Source organism: Mus pahari, chromosome 6 (genome assembly GCF_900095145.1).
Source record: "Mus pahari chromosome 6, PAHARI_EIJ_v1.1, whole genome shotgun sequence".
Classification (NCBI taxonomy): Eukaryota; Metazoa; Chordata; class Mammalia; order Rodentia; family Muridae; genus Mus; species Mus pahari.
The window spans coordinates 52,613,768-52,627,052 of NC_034595.1; the positions used below are offsets into that span (position 1 = coordinate 52,613,768).

At 45.3% G+C, this 13,285-nt stretch overlaps 1 protein-coding gene across 1 annotated transcript; it reads left to right on the forward strand.

Annotated features, from left to right (window-relative positions):
- The first annotated feature begins 1,109 nt into the window (after positions 1-1,109).
- On the forward strand, positions 1,110-13,021 carry Leprot. The gene is made up of 4 exons (XM_021200686.2): positions 1,110-1,208; positions 5,906-5,981; positions 9,665-9,851; positions 11,415-13,021. Exons 1-4 carry the CDS (start codon positions 1,193-1,195, stop codon positions 11,529-11,531), a joined length of 396 nt encoding a protein of 131 aa, XP_021056345.1. The 5' UTR covers positions 1,110-1,192; the 3' UTR covers positions 11,532-13,021.
- Positions 13,022-13,285: the final 264 nt, after the last annotated feature.

The following is a 13,285-nucleotide window of genomic DNA, read 5'->3' on the forward strand; positions in this document are numbered from 1 at the left end:
TGGAGGAGTGAAAAATTAGCCTTAGTTATTTGCAGGCCTGCGTTTATTTAAGGACCCAGGAGAAATTCGGACCCAAAGAGTTTGTAATGAATGAAGGGGATAGACGGACACGGTAGTTTACACAAAATGTTAATGTAGCTAGCTACAAAGCAAGCAAATCTATACAAAAGTCAAAGATCTTAGATAGGGATGCCTCTAATTCTGATTTCTGGTGCTGTCACTCACTCCCAATCTCTACTATACCAGCCACACACTCTCAGAACAAACCACACACGCACACGGGAAGAGTTGTTCTGGAAAGTGAGGTCTCTAGTCCGGCACCGAAGGTAACTGCTCCCTATTCTTATCCTGCGCCCCACTTTTTCCACCAGTCCTTTCAGGCAAGTTTCCTAGCAGCCAGCTAAGGTGATGGTGAGCATCTAGAATCTCCTGAGACAGAGCCTGGGCCCCAAGTCACGACAGTAAGGAAGGGCTGGACCCCAGATTGAGAAGTAGGGTTGAGATGTCTCAGAATCCAAGATCCCAAGTGGGAGGGGGCTGAGACTAGGATTGGAGTTCCGGGCCAGAGGGGCGGTGCTGAGCAAACTCGGAGACTACTGGAATGAAGTTCTGAGTGGCAGGAATTAGGACCAGTAGAGTCTGAGCTATGAGTGGCGGAGGCGGGATCAGTCCAATGGGGCGGAGTTCTGCCTGGCGGAGTGGGATCCAAACTGGCAGGGACAGAGCTTGCCAGCTGGGGGCGGAGTCCGCGAAGTGGAGGAGGGCGTTGGGGGGAGGGGCTCCATGAGCTGGAGGCAGGATTATGTGCCAGAGAGGGGCGGAGCTGTGGGCGGAGCGGAACCGGGCCCGGCAGAGGAGGCGCTCAGGAGTGGCAGGGATCGGAACCAGTACAGGAAATAATGAGTGCCTGTAGGGCAGATTCTGGCATAATTGGCGGTGAGGTTGTGATTGGCAGAATTCTAAACCAGTAGGAATCAGGTTCTGCATGGATGGTGGGGGCTGGGCTTCTGGGGGCGGAGTCTAAGATCGGGGGCGGGGCCTAACGACGGGGCGGGGCTCCGTTGGTTGGGTACGGAGTTAATGCCGTCAGGGGGCGGGCCGGGCTTTGGATTCGCGCGCCGGCCCTGGCTAGCCTGGGTGTGGGCGGCTTTTGGAGAAAGCCGGAAGCCGCGACAGGCCCTGCTCCAGAGACATGGCGGGCGTTAAAGGTACACCGCGACCCCCGCCCGCGGCTAGTGGGTGGGGTCGCTCCTGGCTCCTGGCTGCGTGGCGAGCAGCCGGTGTGCGGGTGTGCGAGCCCCTGCAGACCGCGGCCTCCCGGATGCGCGGCAGAGGTGTTTCGCGGAGCCTATAAACGCTCGCGCCCACGCCCGGCAGTTCCCCGGTGGGGGCTTCCCCCGTGGGCTGTACGTTCCACAGTGGTCCCCTGGGCTTTTCAGTTCTCCGTAGGTCACACCAGGGTCCCACGTCCTCACCTTCCTGCCCCGCCGCAGTTTCCTGTGGTTTACAGAGGAGCCTTTGTGTCCAGGATGTGTGTTGGAAACTTGGTCCTGTTGTTCCTTTACGATTTTCTCGCTGGGCAGAATTAATTTCGGGCGTGTGGCACTTGGGAAAGTAACCAGAAATACTGTATTCGACGCAACTTTGGGGCTGCAATTAGATGGGATTTTTACAAGACTTTTCTTGAGTGTTTACTGGTCTGTGAACAAAGCAGTGTGTGCTGTTTGTGTTCTTGAATGGTGGTGAAAGGGGGTACCGAGAGATTATCACCTTGATTTGTGTGAATGCAGAGCAGTGGGCGTTGGGTGGTATTTGGATTTCTGGTCATCCGAACTGAGTAGACTAATTTATCTCTGTGTTGGACTTCCTTTCTTTGAAAACTATCCACAAAGACCTTCCCAGTCACCAACATCTGTAAGAAGGATACAGTGTATACTCATGTGGGTGCACTATACATTTATATGTGAACAACTAGTAACAGACATAGCTAACCATTTTGGGGGAACTTTTCTATTTTGAATCAAAGTAAACATGGTTTACTTGGGCAATGTCCACTGTATGATGTATCCATTTGAAGACTGTGTAGAAAGTATGGAAAATTGTCTCACTACTACAGAGTGTTCAGTCTTGGACAGAAAGTACAAAATAGCAACAGTAATTTATGTGCTTATGTAGTGAAAAGGAACAAAGGCTATGAAGTAGACAAGAGCACAGGGAAGCAAAACTGCAGATAATTCAACTGTTATTGAGAAACTATGCTGGAGACTTGGGATAAAAGATAAGTGAGAAGTTTGGACTGAGTTGATTGCCGCAAATAATTATATTGCTGTGTAAGAAAATGATGTGTGCTCTGAGACAGTTGAGAACATAGAGATAATATAGTGGAGTAAATCATGTTGCTCCAAAAGATATGTTTTAAGTTGCAACTCCCTGCTGCCAAATAAGGGTATGACCTTATTTGCAAATAGCAGATGTTATCAACCTAAGGTTGCCTTGTGTGATGTCCTTCAGATAAGAGGGGGGAAAAAGCACAAAGTAAGGACAGAAGCAGAGGGCCCCATGATGGCTTGGTAGGAAAGGTACTTGCTGTCGAGCCGAGCCTTAAGACCTGAGTTTGATCCCTGGGACCTACCTGGTTGTCCTCTGACCTCCACACTTGCACATGCAGTATGGTGCATGGCTATAAGTAGATAGATAAATCTAAATAAGTAATTAAAAAAAAAAAGTAACAGCAATTGGGAGTGCTGTAGCTGCAAGCTAAGCAGTAGTGTAGACATGAGCAGCACTGGGCGTTAGGCAAGGAAGCTTGTTCTCTACAGCCTTCAGAGGCGCCTTGATTTCAGAAGCCTAGCCTTCAGAACTGAGAGGATTCATTTCCTTTGTTTGGAGTCACCCGGATTGTCGGAGTTTGTCATGAAGCTAATATGAATGACCACTCTATGGGGGAGCTAGAAGAGGTAATAGTTATGCTGAATTGACAGGACTCTGGAAACCTTGGGTTGAGACCAGGATGTGACTGGGGCAGAGGCCATGACAGAACACATCTCATTCTTTTCATTTTCACAGGCTCTTGGAGGCAGAGTAGGGAAGATTGAAGCTGGAGAAGGTAGGGGTCAGATTGTAGTGAGCCTCTAGTGACAACATGCAGGCTGTGACACACAAGTACCTAATGATGTATGTGGAGGAAGGACTGGAAGAGGCTCAGTTTGACAGCAGACAGCAAGCATACATACTGGCTACCCTGCACAGAGTTCAAGAGAAGACAATAGTTTTGAATAAAGTCTTGGTAAAATGAGTTATTTTGATTTGCTATGGAGTATAGCTATGGTTTCAGCCCTCTAAGATTGGTCCTCAAGGGAAGATGAAGCATGTGTTTGGGAAGGTGGGGGTGGAGTAGGAGCAGGAGGTTATTTTACATGTTGGCTTTGAGGTCCTTGTTGGCTTTGGCTCTGTGGCACAGCAGTCCAGATTAGAAGTGGAGTTCTTAGGAACTCTTGTGGGATGGAGCCTTGCATATGGCTTGGCCCTTGTTCTGGGAACTTTGGGTTGAACTCAGCTTTTCAGCAGTCATGTGTGAAGCGAAAAGAGATGGACTTGAATTGTTGGTTAACTCCTACTATAATTAAGAAATGGCAACGTACTGGCAAGATGGCTTAGCAGGTAAAGGCTTGCACACAGCCCAGCGATCTTAATTCAGTCCCGGGAGCCTATGGGAAGGTGGAAGGAGAGTACCAATTTCATAAGATTGTCGTGTTTACATATGATGTAGCAATATACACCCCCATTGTTCATATACTCAGTTTGAGAAGAGAGGGGGTAGGCAGGAATACAATTTCTAAACACACACACACACACACACACACACACACACATGCACAGCTTGAAGGCAACCAGCAGAAGTAAGATTGTGAAATTTGAGAGATGGTTTGGGAACAGAAAGAAGTGCGTCTGTGGTTCGCATGCTGTAGGTTCACAGCTGGAAGAGCGAATGTTGTAGGGCGTCTCATACAGAGAAGGGTCAGGGCTACAAGGGAAAGGCCAGGCAACTTCTGAACTGGTAAGTATTTGTCCATTAAAAATACCATCTGTGGGCTGGTGAGATGGCTCAGCAGGTAGGAGCACTGACTGCTCTTCTGAAGGTCCTGAGTTCAAATCCCAGCAACCACATGGTGGCTCACAACCACCCATAATGAGATCTGATGGCTTCTTCTGGTGCATCTGAAGATAGCCACAGTGTACTTACGTATAATAATAATAAAAAAAAAATCTTAAAAAAAAAATACCATCTGTATTCACCAGGTTTCTTGAAAGGGATATTAGTATCTTTCTATTAAACAGTCTCCCTAAATCTCTTAAGTAAGAGAAAGCAACAACAACAACAAAAAAATCTTAATTAGTCAGTGACTAATTATATTAGGGATTTTCAGAAGAAAATTGAAATGATCCAGTGTCTTGTGCTTTGAGACACCATTTTATCAAATAATATAGCTAGGTGAGTGGAGATCTCCCATAGCCAGCATTGGTTGAGCCTCTTTTGCCAAGCACTGTGTATAGATTACCTAACCTAATTTCCATAAACCCAATGAAATGGGACCATCTTTGTCATTTTACAAGTAAGAAACTAGGCTCAGGGACATCCAGCTGCCTGAAGTCATACAACCAGCTGGTTGCAGAATGACTATCTGAAACCATTTGGTGACTGAGAGTCCGCCTGATGAGCTTCACATGGCAAAGTGGAAAGGGCAAGTATGTCCAGGTGTGAGTTCAGTGTGGGTAGGGAATAGATACAGTGGATGCTAGTTGGGCATTGTTTCCTATAAAGGCATGGAAGCACTCTTCCAATACTTGAAGTAATTATGGTTTGAGCATGTGGAGACCATTTGGGATATAATCAGAGAAAGAGAGCAGTCAGCGTTCAGAAGGTGTGAACATAACTAACTGCCTATGGTTGTGAGCTCCCTTCACTGCTGTTGACAAGCTGTGCTGGCTGACTGTCCTCGTCTGGCAAGTATAGAGAGAACCCATGCAGTAGTGCCAAACTGCTGGGGTGGCAAGAGATCTTTCTACCTTTGGTGTTAAAGTGGGGGATAGAGGCAGGTATCTTAATCACTTTGGGCTACTATACCAAATGAACCAGAAACTGTTAGGCTAAATGACTTAATCCTGAGTTCTGAAGGCTGGAAAGTCCAAGATCAAGGAAGAGACAGAGCAGAAAAAGAGAGCTGTCGCTTGTTTCTCTCATGTTAGCACATTGATTCTGTCAAAAGAACTCTACCACCACCATGTCCTCAGCTAAATCTAAGGACTTCTCAATATGACTGTGCCTTCCCATTATCCTGTCTATTGAGCTGTGGAGGCATGAGGATCTCAAGTTGGAAGATTTAAAAGGTATATAGACATTCAGTTATATAGGTTGTATTCATTTGATAGTCAGATGTAAATCAATTAATGAAATAAGTAAATTGTTATATTTGCTTTCATTTGTGACCTCTCCTTATATTTTATATTAAAACTTTATGTGTGGGGGTATGCACACCTGTGGAGGTTAGAAGACACCCTGCTGGAGATGGTTTCTTCTTCTACCATGTGAGTCCTGGAGACTGGACTCAGGTGCCAAGGCTTGGTAGCAGGTGCCTTTATCTGCTGAGCCATCTGCCAGCCCCTTGCACCTCTTTAAGTGAAAATGTGTTGTTGAGATATATTCATATGCCATAAACTCAGCCTTTTAGAATGTAAAATGCATTATCATCTTTACAAGGTCATGCTGCCATCGCTGCCCTCTAGCCCCATGACATTTGTCATCCCCTAAACAAAATTCTGGGCCCACTAGTGCTTTCTGGACCCGTCACCCCTAACTGACTACCGACTGACTAGAACCTTGAACCTGTGGTTGTGTTTTCCACAGCTCTCGTGGCGCTCTCCTTCAGCGGGGCAATTGGGCTGACTTTTCTTATGCTGGGATGTGCCTTGGAGGACTATGGGTAAGTTGTCTTGAAATCATAATATGTGTGTGTTCATGTCTGTGTGCAGTTGTGTGTGGAGGTGCTGTGTCTTCCTCTGTCTCTTCTCTACCCTTATATTTTTTCCCACCTTACTTTTTTGAGACCGAGGGTCTAAGAGAACTTGGAGCTTGCTTATTTGGCCAGACAGGGTAGTGAGCTAAGGGGGTCCTCCCGCCTCTTCCTCCCCAGTGCTGGGGCCTCAGGCTGCACCGCTGCATCAGACTTTTTACATGGGCACCAGGGCTTGAACGCAGGTCTCTGTGTTTGCACAGTCAGCACTTACCTACTGAACCATTTCCCCAGCTCTCAGGGGAACTGCTTTCTATGTCTCTGTTCCTGTTCCTGTCAAAGCCTGATCAGTGCATGAGTTAGTGAAGTCCAGGTTAGGAATTCAACCCCTCAGACACCAGTGTATTTGTGTAGAGAAAAGCTCTTTTCAAAAAAAAAAATGGATATTTTCATTTAATAAATAGTTGTTACATTCTGAATCTGGAGCCGCTATGGGTGTGAGAATGAGTCCTGCCCCCAAGAGCTTGAAGCTGTAGTCAGGAGGGACGTAGAGAGCGGATGTGTGCATTTCTCATGAGCAAAGACTGAGTTTCTCTGAATCACAGGCATAGAGAACAATCAGTAGCCTTCATCCTACAACCCACTAGAGGAGGATTAATCAGGCAGGTAGATGCCTCTTTGGGGCATCATATGCATCGTAGAGGAGGTTAGATCATTCGTCCCAGACAACAGGAGGTAGGAAAACAAATGGAATTAGCCCAAATGTGAGGCTAGGTGGGAGACTGGAGTCAGGGAATCCTAAGGGATCGCTGTTAATAAATGAAACAGAATTAGTGGCAGTAGGTTTTATAAACTGATACCAGGACTCAAACCAGTTCCCACCAGCTGTGCAGGTGAGTGGCTTGAACAACTTGACCTAAAATGTGTGACTTAAGACTAGCTGGAGCCAGTTGTTGTGACCTCTGTCCTAGGTTTTCTGTTGCTGAGATAAAACACCATGACCAAAGTCAGCTTAGTGAAAAAGAGTTTATTTCAGTTTTTAGTTGTAGTTCATTTTAAAGGGAAGTCAGGGCAGGAAGTCAAGTCAGGGACGGGAGGAGGCAGGAACTGAAACAGAGGCTATGGAGGACTCCAAGTCACTGGCTTGTTCCTCACTGCTTGCCACCCTGGGACCGCTTGCTGGGGTGGCACCACACAGAGTGGGCTGGACCTTCCCCCACAATCATAAATCAAGAAAAGGCCCAGAGGCTGGCCTGGAGGCCAGTGGCTCTCAACCTTCCTGATGCTGCAGCCCTTAGTACAGATGACAGTCCCTCATGTTAGAGCAAAACCTCACCATAAAATTACTGTGTTGCCACTTCATAACTGTAATTTTGCTACTGTCAACAAATAGTAATAAAACTGTATAATGTACAGGCTATCTGATATTCGATCCTGCAAAGTGGTCATGACCTATACATAGGTTGAGGACTGCTGCTATAGGCCAAACAAACGTACGGAAGTATTTTCTCAAGCCAGAATCCCCCTTCTCAAATGACTCTAGCTTGTGTCAAGTTAGCAAGAAACTAACCAGAAAAACGTTGCTGAGTTCAAATCTACTGTGGAGTTAGAAGTGATCGTGCAAATAGTTTAAACATGATGTCAGCAAAAACATTTGCTTAGAGTTTTCACGGCTATTACTGTATTATTGTTTAGGGATATTTTATTCTCCTTCCTGACTGAAAACCAAAGCCCAGAATATCAAGGCCAGAGTGCCTTGCTGATTGTACAGCAGTGACCGGCAGACATGGCTGTGGCTCTGCTCTCAGCTCTGACGCTTGCCCATGGCACTGTAGTTCCAGGACTCACTGAATCCAGGTGTTTGAGTTCCCTGCAATGTGCTATGTCTCCATAAGATGAGAACAGCACACATCACTGCCACCACGAGGAAATTCATTTTATGCCTTTGTGACCGTCACTTGGGATTTTCATCTGCATCAGCAGTTGGCAGCCTGGCCAGTGGTTTAAGGCTCTGCTTTTGCACCAACGAGGAGGCAAAGGGTAGAGCTGAAGAGACCTGTGGTCATCCAGCGTGGTCTCTTACAGACCAGAGTTTGCCAGTCTTTGGCCTTCCCATTTTGTAAATAATATTATGTTTAGATTTTGTATGAAAAGATGACTTCAAGGCTTAATCTACGTGGGGGCTTCTTCTAAACTGTGCCTCAGAAAACTGACACAGTATTGTAGGAAGAGTGCAGGGCTCTTTGCTGAGGGACATCAGGTGACAGTTATGTCCCTTCTCTGTAGCTTGCTTCCTCACTGGCTTTGTCCTGACATCACCTAATAGCTCTCGAAACAGTACTTTCTGCTGATTTCTGGAATATATTTCTGGAACCACTTCACTTTCAAATGAGTTTCAAATGAGGAGCCCACATTCCTTGTTTGCATCCAGAGTCAGCTTGCCTGCAGGACCCTCCCTTCTGCTTCCTGGTTATCATCCTGACTGACTTCCTACATCTGCGCCATCACCCCAGCCTGCTCAGGGCTGCTTGCTGTGTGGGTGGCTCTGCATGATTACAGTTTGCTGATGGTGTGCCTGTTGTTGTTCTGTGTGTTTATGATAGTGACTGGCTGGTGGGTTATTTTCTTTTAATGGGTGTCTAACTGAAGGCAACAAGAATGAAACATTATTTTGAAAGTACTTATAGGGAAAACCCAGTTGGAAATTCAGTGGGAATTCTTAGCAGGTTGTTTTGCTTTGTGTTAGATTATATTTGTAATCCACTGTAATACAGTTGGGTTTGGGTGCATCTAGTGAGCAAATGTACATTTTCATTCCTCCCATGCTAAAATCTCTTTTTTTTTCCTACCTTTCCATCAAGTACAAATGGAATGTCCCATTCTAGGCTCTGGGATAAATGGAGATTAGCTAAGACAAATCATATCTCTGCTGTAATGATCACAAGGATATCAGGTGATGCTGTGTAGAAAGCTAGGGAGAAGTGCTGTAGGCCAGGATTAGCTGGGTCACCTTCAGGAAGTGCACAGCGGTGAGAAGAGCCCAAGGCAGGCTTGAGACCAGAGTGTGCAGGGAGAAGATTGCAGTGGCTGGAGGTTCAGAGAATGAGGGTGAGGTGGTCCAGAGTGGTTAGAGGAGGAGACAGACATAAGGTAGCAGATAAGAAGCCTCATTTGTGGCTCTTCTAAGTCATTAGAAGCATTCATGCATACATGCACTCAAAAATCTTCATGAAGCTAGCTCATGTAAGCCACTGTACTGTGTTCTGTAGGGAAAGCAGAGGTGCCTTTTTACGATTCTGTCCTTAGAGTTGCTCATCAGGGCCAGCAATGCAGCTCAGCGGTAGAGTGCTTGCCTAGTATGTACAAAGTCCTTGGTTCATTCCCCCAGACTACAAAAACCTGCACATCTCTAACATATAAAACAGTTGTTTCTCAATCATACACTGAATAGTTGTTTCTTAACTTGATATAGGCTGCATATGTATTAGTAAGGAATATTTATCTGTGCCTGATAGATATACCATGTTTTAATATTCATAATTGATAAATGTTTTTACTTAGACATTTCAAATAGCGATGTTGAAACGACAGTATGCCTCTGAGTTAAGATGTAACTTTCCTTTTGGGTTTCATCCGGGTTCCACTGACAACAGCGTTTACTGGCCCCTGTTCGTCTTGATTTTCTACGTCATTTCCCCCATCCCCTACTTCATTGCCAAGAGGGTCACATATGACTCCGATGCGACCAGCAGTGCCTGCCGGGAACTGGCGTATTTCTTCACCACTGGAATTGTTGTTTCTGCCTTTGGACTTCCTGTTATTCTTGCTCGTGTGGATGTGGTGAGTTCTGTTTTCTGTTGTTTTACTCTGGTCAGGGTTGGTTTCAAAGGCCTGTGTCTGAGGCCTCGAGTTTATTTCCGTTGCTTCGGCTCTCTTTGGAGCCATTTGTAGCTTTCGTTTCTGTCTCCTATTGGTCAGAGTCTCCATCATAGCTTCAGAATGCGTTCCTGGTTTCTCTTACAACTTTTAGTCAAAGCATATGGTGTCTTGCTTTTTCCATATTAAGCTATTCTCTTTAGTCATTCTTATATTCCTGCCTCTTAAACCATGGGGCAATCCATAGAGTCAGTCAGTGCAAAGGCTTTCCCAATCACAAAGTGAAGGAAGGGCATATCAAAGTGGAGCCAGGGACTTACTTCTCAGGAACTCTGGGATGTACTGAGGGATAGCCAGTGAGTGACATTGCCACACCCAGTGCGGGCTTTTGCTTTGTTTTTGTTTTTTGACTGGCAAACAAAGATTGTGCTGTAATTTATTCAGATTCTTGATGTTCTTTGACTTGCCTGCTTTTTGTTTTTATTCTGCCAACCACATTGGCCATCAGAAGTGTACAATTTTGTTTATTCATTCAATATGAAACTATCTCAGGGACATCTGCTATTTCTGAAATGCCAAGAATAAAAACTACACTGTCAGCACTCAGAGAATATGATAGTAGTCTGATGAGGATGCATGCTAAAGAATACCATATGTGGGGAGGGAAGCTAATAAGAGGACCAGAGGAGGACCAAGAGAGAAAGGCCAGCTGCTGCTCGTTAAGGGCCTCTAAGGCCAAGTAGGATTATGATTAAAGTAGGAAAGATTGTTGGAATAGCACATGAGTGTGAAAATGCATTGTGTGGCATGAAGAACAGTGTAATGTGATAAAGCAGAAGATAAGAGCAAGACCAGAAAGGCCCCTGAAGCCTGCTCAGCCAGAGCCTCTAATGCTGCCTCAGCCGGAACTTCACTTAAGCACTGAGGAATGCTGATTCTCTGAGCACAGGTGGCTCTGGCCTCATTCGTCAGCCTTGAGTTTTGTGGTAAATCTTCCTGTTTTCAGCCCTGTGGTGGTCTTTGGAGAATAAGCTTTCATTGATGCTTGGTTAACTTGAAGCAAAAAAAAAAAAAAGAAAAATGCCCACTAGAGGGCACTCTCATCCCCAGCTATGCCTCCATGGAAACATCTGCCCAGCTGTGGATTATTGTTTAAAGTGTATCTTGCCTAGAAAAGAAGTAAACAGATTCGTAACTTTCCAATTTCTGTTCTTTGTGAAAGAGGTTGATGCCTGCGGAACTATTTGCACCTCATTTTGGATCACTGATAATCTTGCTCCATGTGTTTTTCTTGAGGCAGTTACTGTAAACTGAAAACAACGATGAGTCTCCTCAGGACGATATTAAGGATGCTACTAGACTTAATTAAGAAGCGTTATGGAATCAATTAAACATGGCAGGGAAGTTCTCTGTCCTCCACCCATGACATTCCTAGCCCCTTAGCAGCCTTGTGTCATGCTTCAGTGGCGGTGTCTGATGTAGAAGAATACAACCTGAAGAGGACTTAACCCTTCTCTTGTGTTTCAGATCAAGTGGGGAGCCTGTGGTCTTGTGTTGGCCGGCAACGCTGTCATTTTCCTCACAATCCAAGGCTTCTTCCTCGTCTTTGGAAGAGGGGATGATTTCAGTTGGGAACAGTGGTAGCACCTCCTCCTGACGGAAAGCATTGAGTCTTACTTAGAATTGATATTGTACGTATATGTGTGCACATGTGTTTCAGATTTGAATATGCTGAGTTTTTTTATACCTTTATATCATGATCATCTTAGGGAAGATGTTGTAAACAAAAGATGAGTTTTAGTCCTGGCACACAGGTCACTCCATTGACTCAAAGTGAATTATTTTTATCTTCTAGTTTCCAGAAAGCCTGTTACTATGGCCTTGTAGACAGTTGCTCACTTATCCAGGGGGTCTAAACCTTTTGCCTTGGGATATGCTAGGGAGGCTCTGGGGCAGATCTCCTGCAGCCCAAACATAGGTGGCGCTCTCCCTATACACTTAGACTCATCTCAGAGGACGTCTCATCCACACAAAGCATCAGCATCTGCTAGGAGCCTATCGGGGATGCAGGATCAGAAGCTCCCATCAGACTGGGTCCCTTTGATGAGATTGCACACTTGGCACATGCATATTGACGGGTGAGAAGATTTGTTGTAGAGGAATAAGCATCATAGCTCCCCTGTCTTCTCAGTGGCACAGCCACTTGCCCTCTCTCGGTGTTGCATGCTCATTTGCAGAAAAAAAATAATCACCTGCCCCCTGTTGTGAATGAGTTCAGACTTTAGGTGTTTCTAACATGTTCAAGTCTATAATACTTGTGTTGTTCCTCAAATTTGGGGGACCTGTTCTTAGGCAGGAACAGATAAGTCCTAACATCATCCAAAAGGCAGTGGCTGATTGTCCAGAATAAGTTACAAAATAACCAAAAAAAAACCCCTCTGGGGTGCAGGGAGGGAAACTTGGTTGGAATAGTCCCCCTTTAAGTGGAGGGCAGGTCAGACAATTCTTGGAAATGTCCCTTCAAGAGCCTGTGCTTCCCTGTTCCTCTGTGGTGCTTCCCATCACCCACACAGCATTCCTGTTTGCTCTTAGTGGTGGGTCTCCTGAAGGGTATGAGGCACGAGTGAGCAGAGGGGAGCGAGTCACTGAAGTTACACACTGGTGCACTTTTCATCCTTGATATTGAACTTGATGTCACCGCTACAGGAAACACATCATTTTGGTTTTCATAAACAGTTTTTCTAGCTCATCTTTTTTATCTGGAGCCTGTTGGGAGATGGAAGTGACAACTACAACCACCCAATCAGGATGCCATCAGCGGTGTTTAAGCGTTGATGCTGCTAGCTAATGAGTGTTCAGAGCACTCTCCCTAGAGGCTTGTGGTCGGAGGAATCAGCATCCGGGCCAGGGCTGGTGTGACGCTGGGACCAGCAGGTGAACGGACAGAGGACAGTGTGCAATGTTATATTTTGGCTTTGTGCATGGCATTATGTTTTTAATATTTTGTGTACAAACAGAATTGTTAGAGTTGGCATTTCTAGTATTTACATTAGAAAAGTTATTTAGATACTTGATCATTTAACTGGCATTTTTAATCATGACACTTGCTGTTGTAATAAATTTGACTTTTAACACTGAAAGAGAGCTGCATTTCATAAATCTTTAATCTCCATTGACCTTGTGTAAAAGATGAGTGACAATCTCTCAACACTTTGGAATGGGCAGTTCTGAGCAGTGATCCTGTCTTAGAATGGACCTCTGTGATACCATTTTGACTGTCTAGTTGGCTGTAATAACTTTTCTTTCCCCATGAATTTATCTGACTATTTTTGGAAGTGTCTTGGTTGTTTGATTATGTCAAATAACCAAGATGGCTTTCATGCAGGAGCTTAATTATT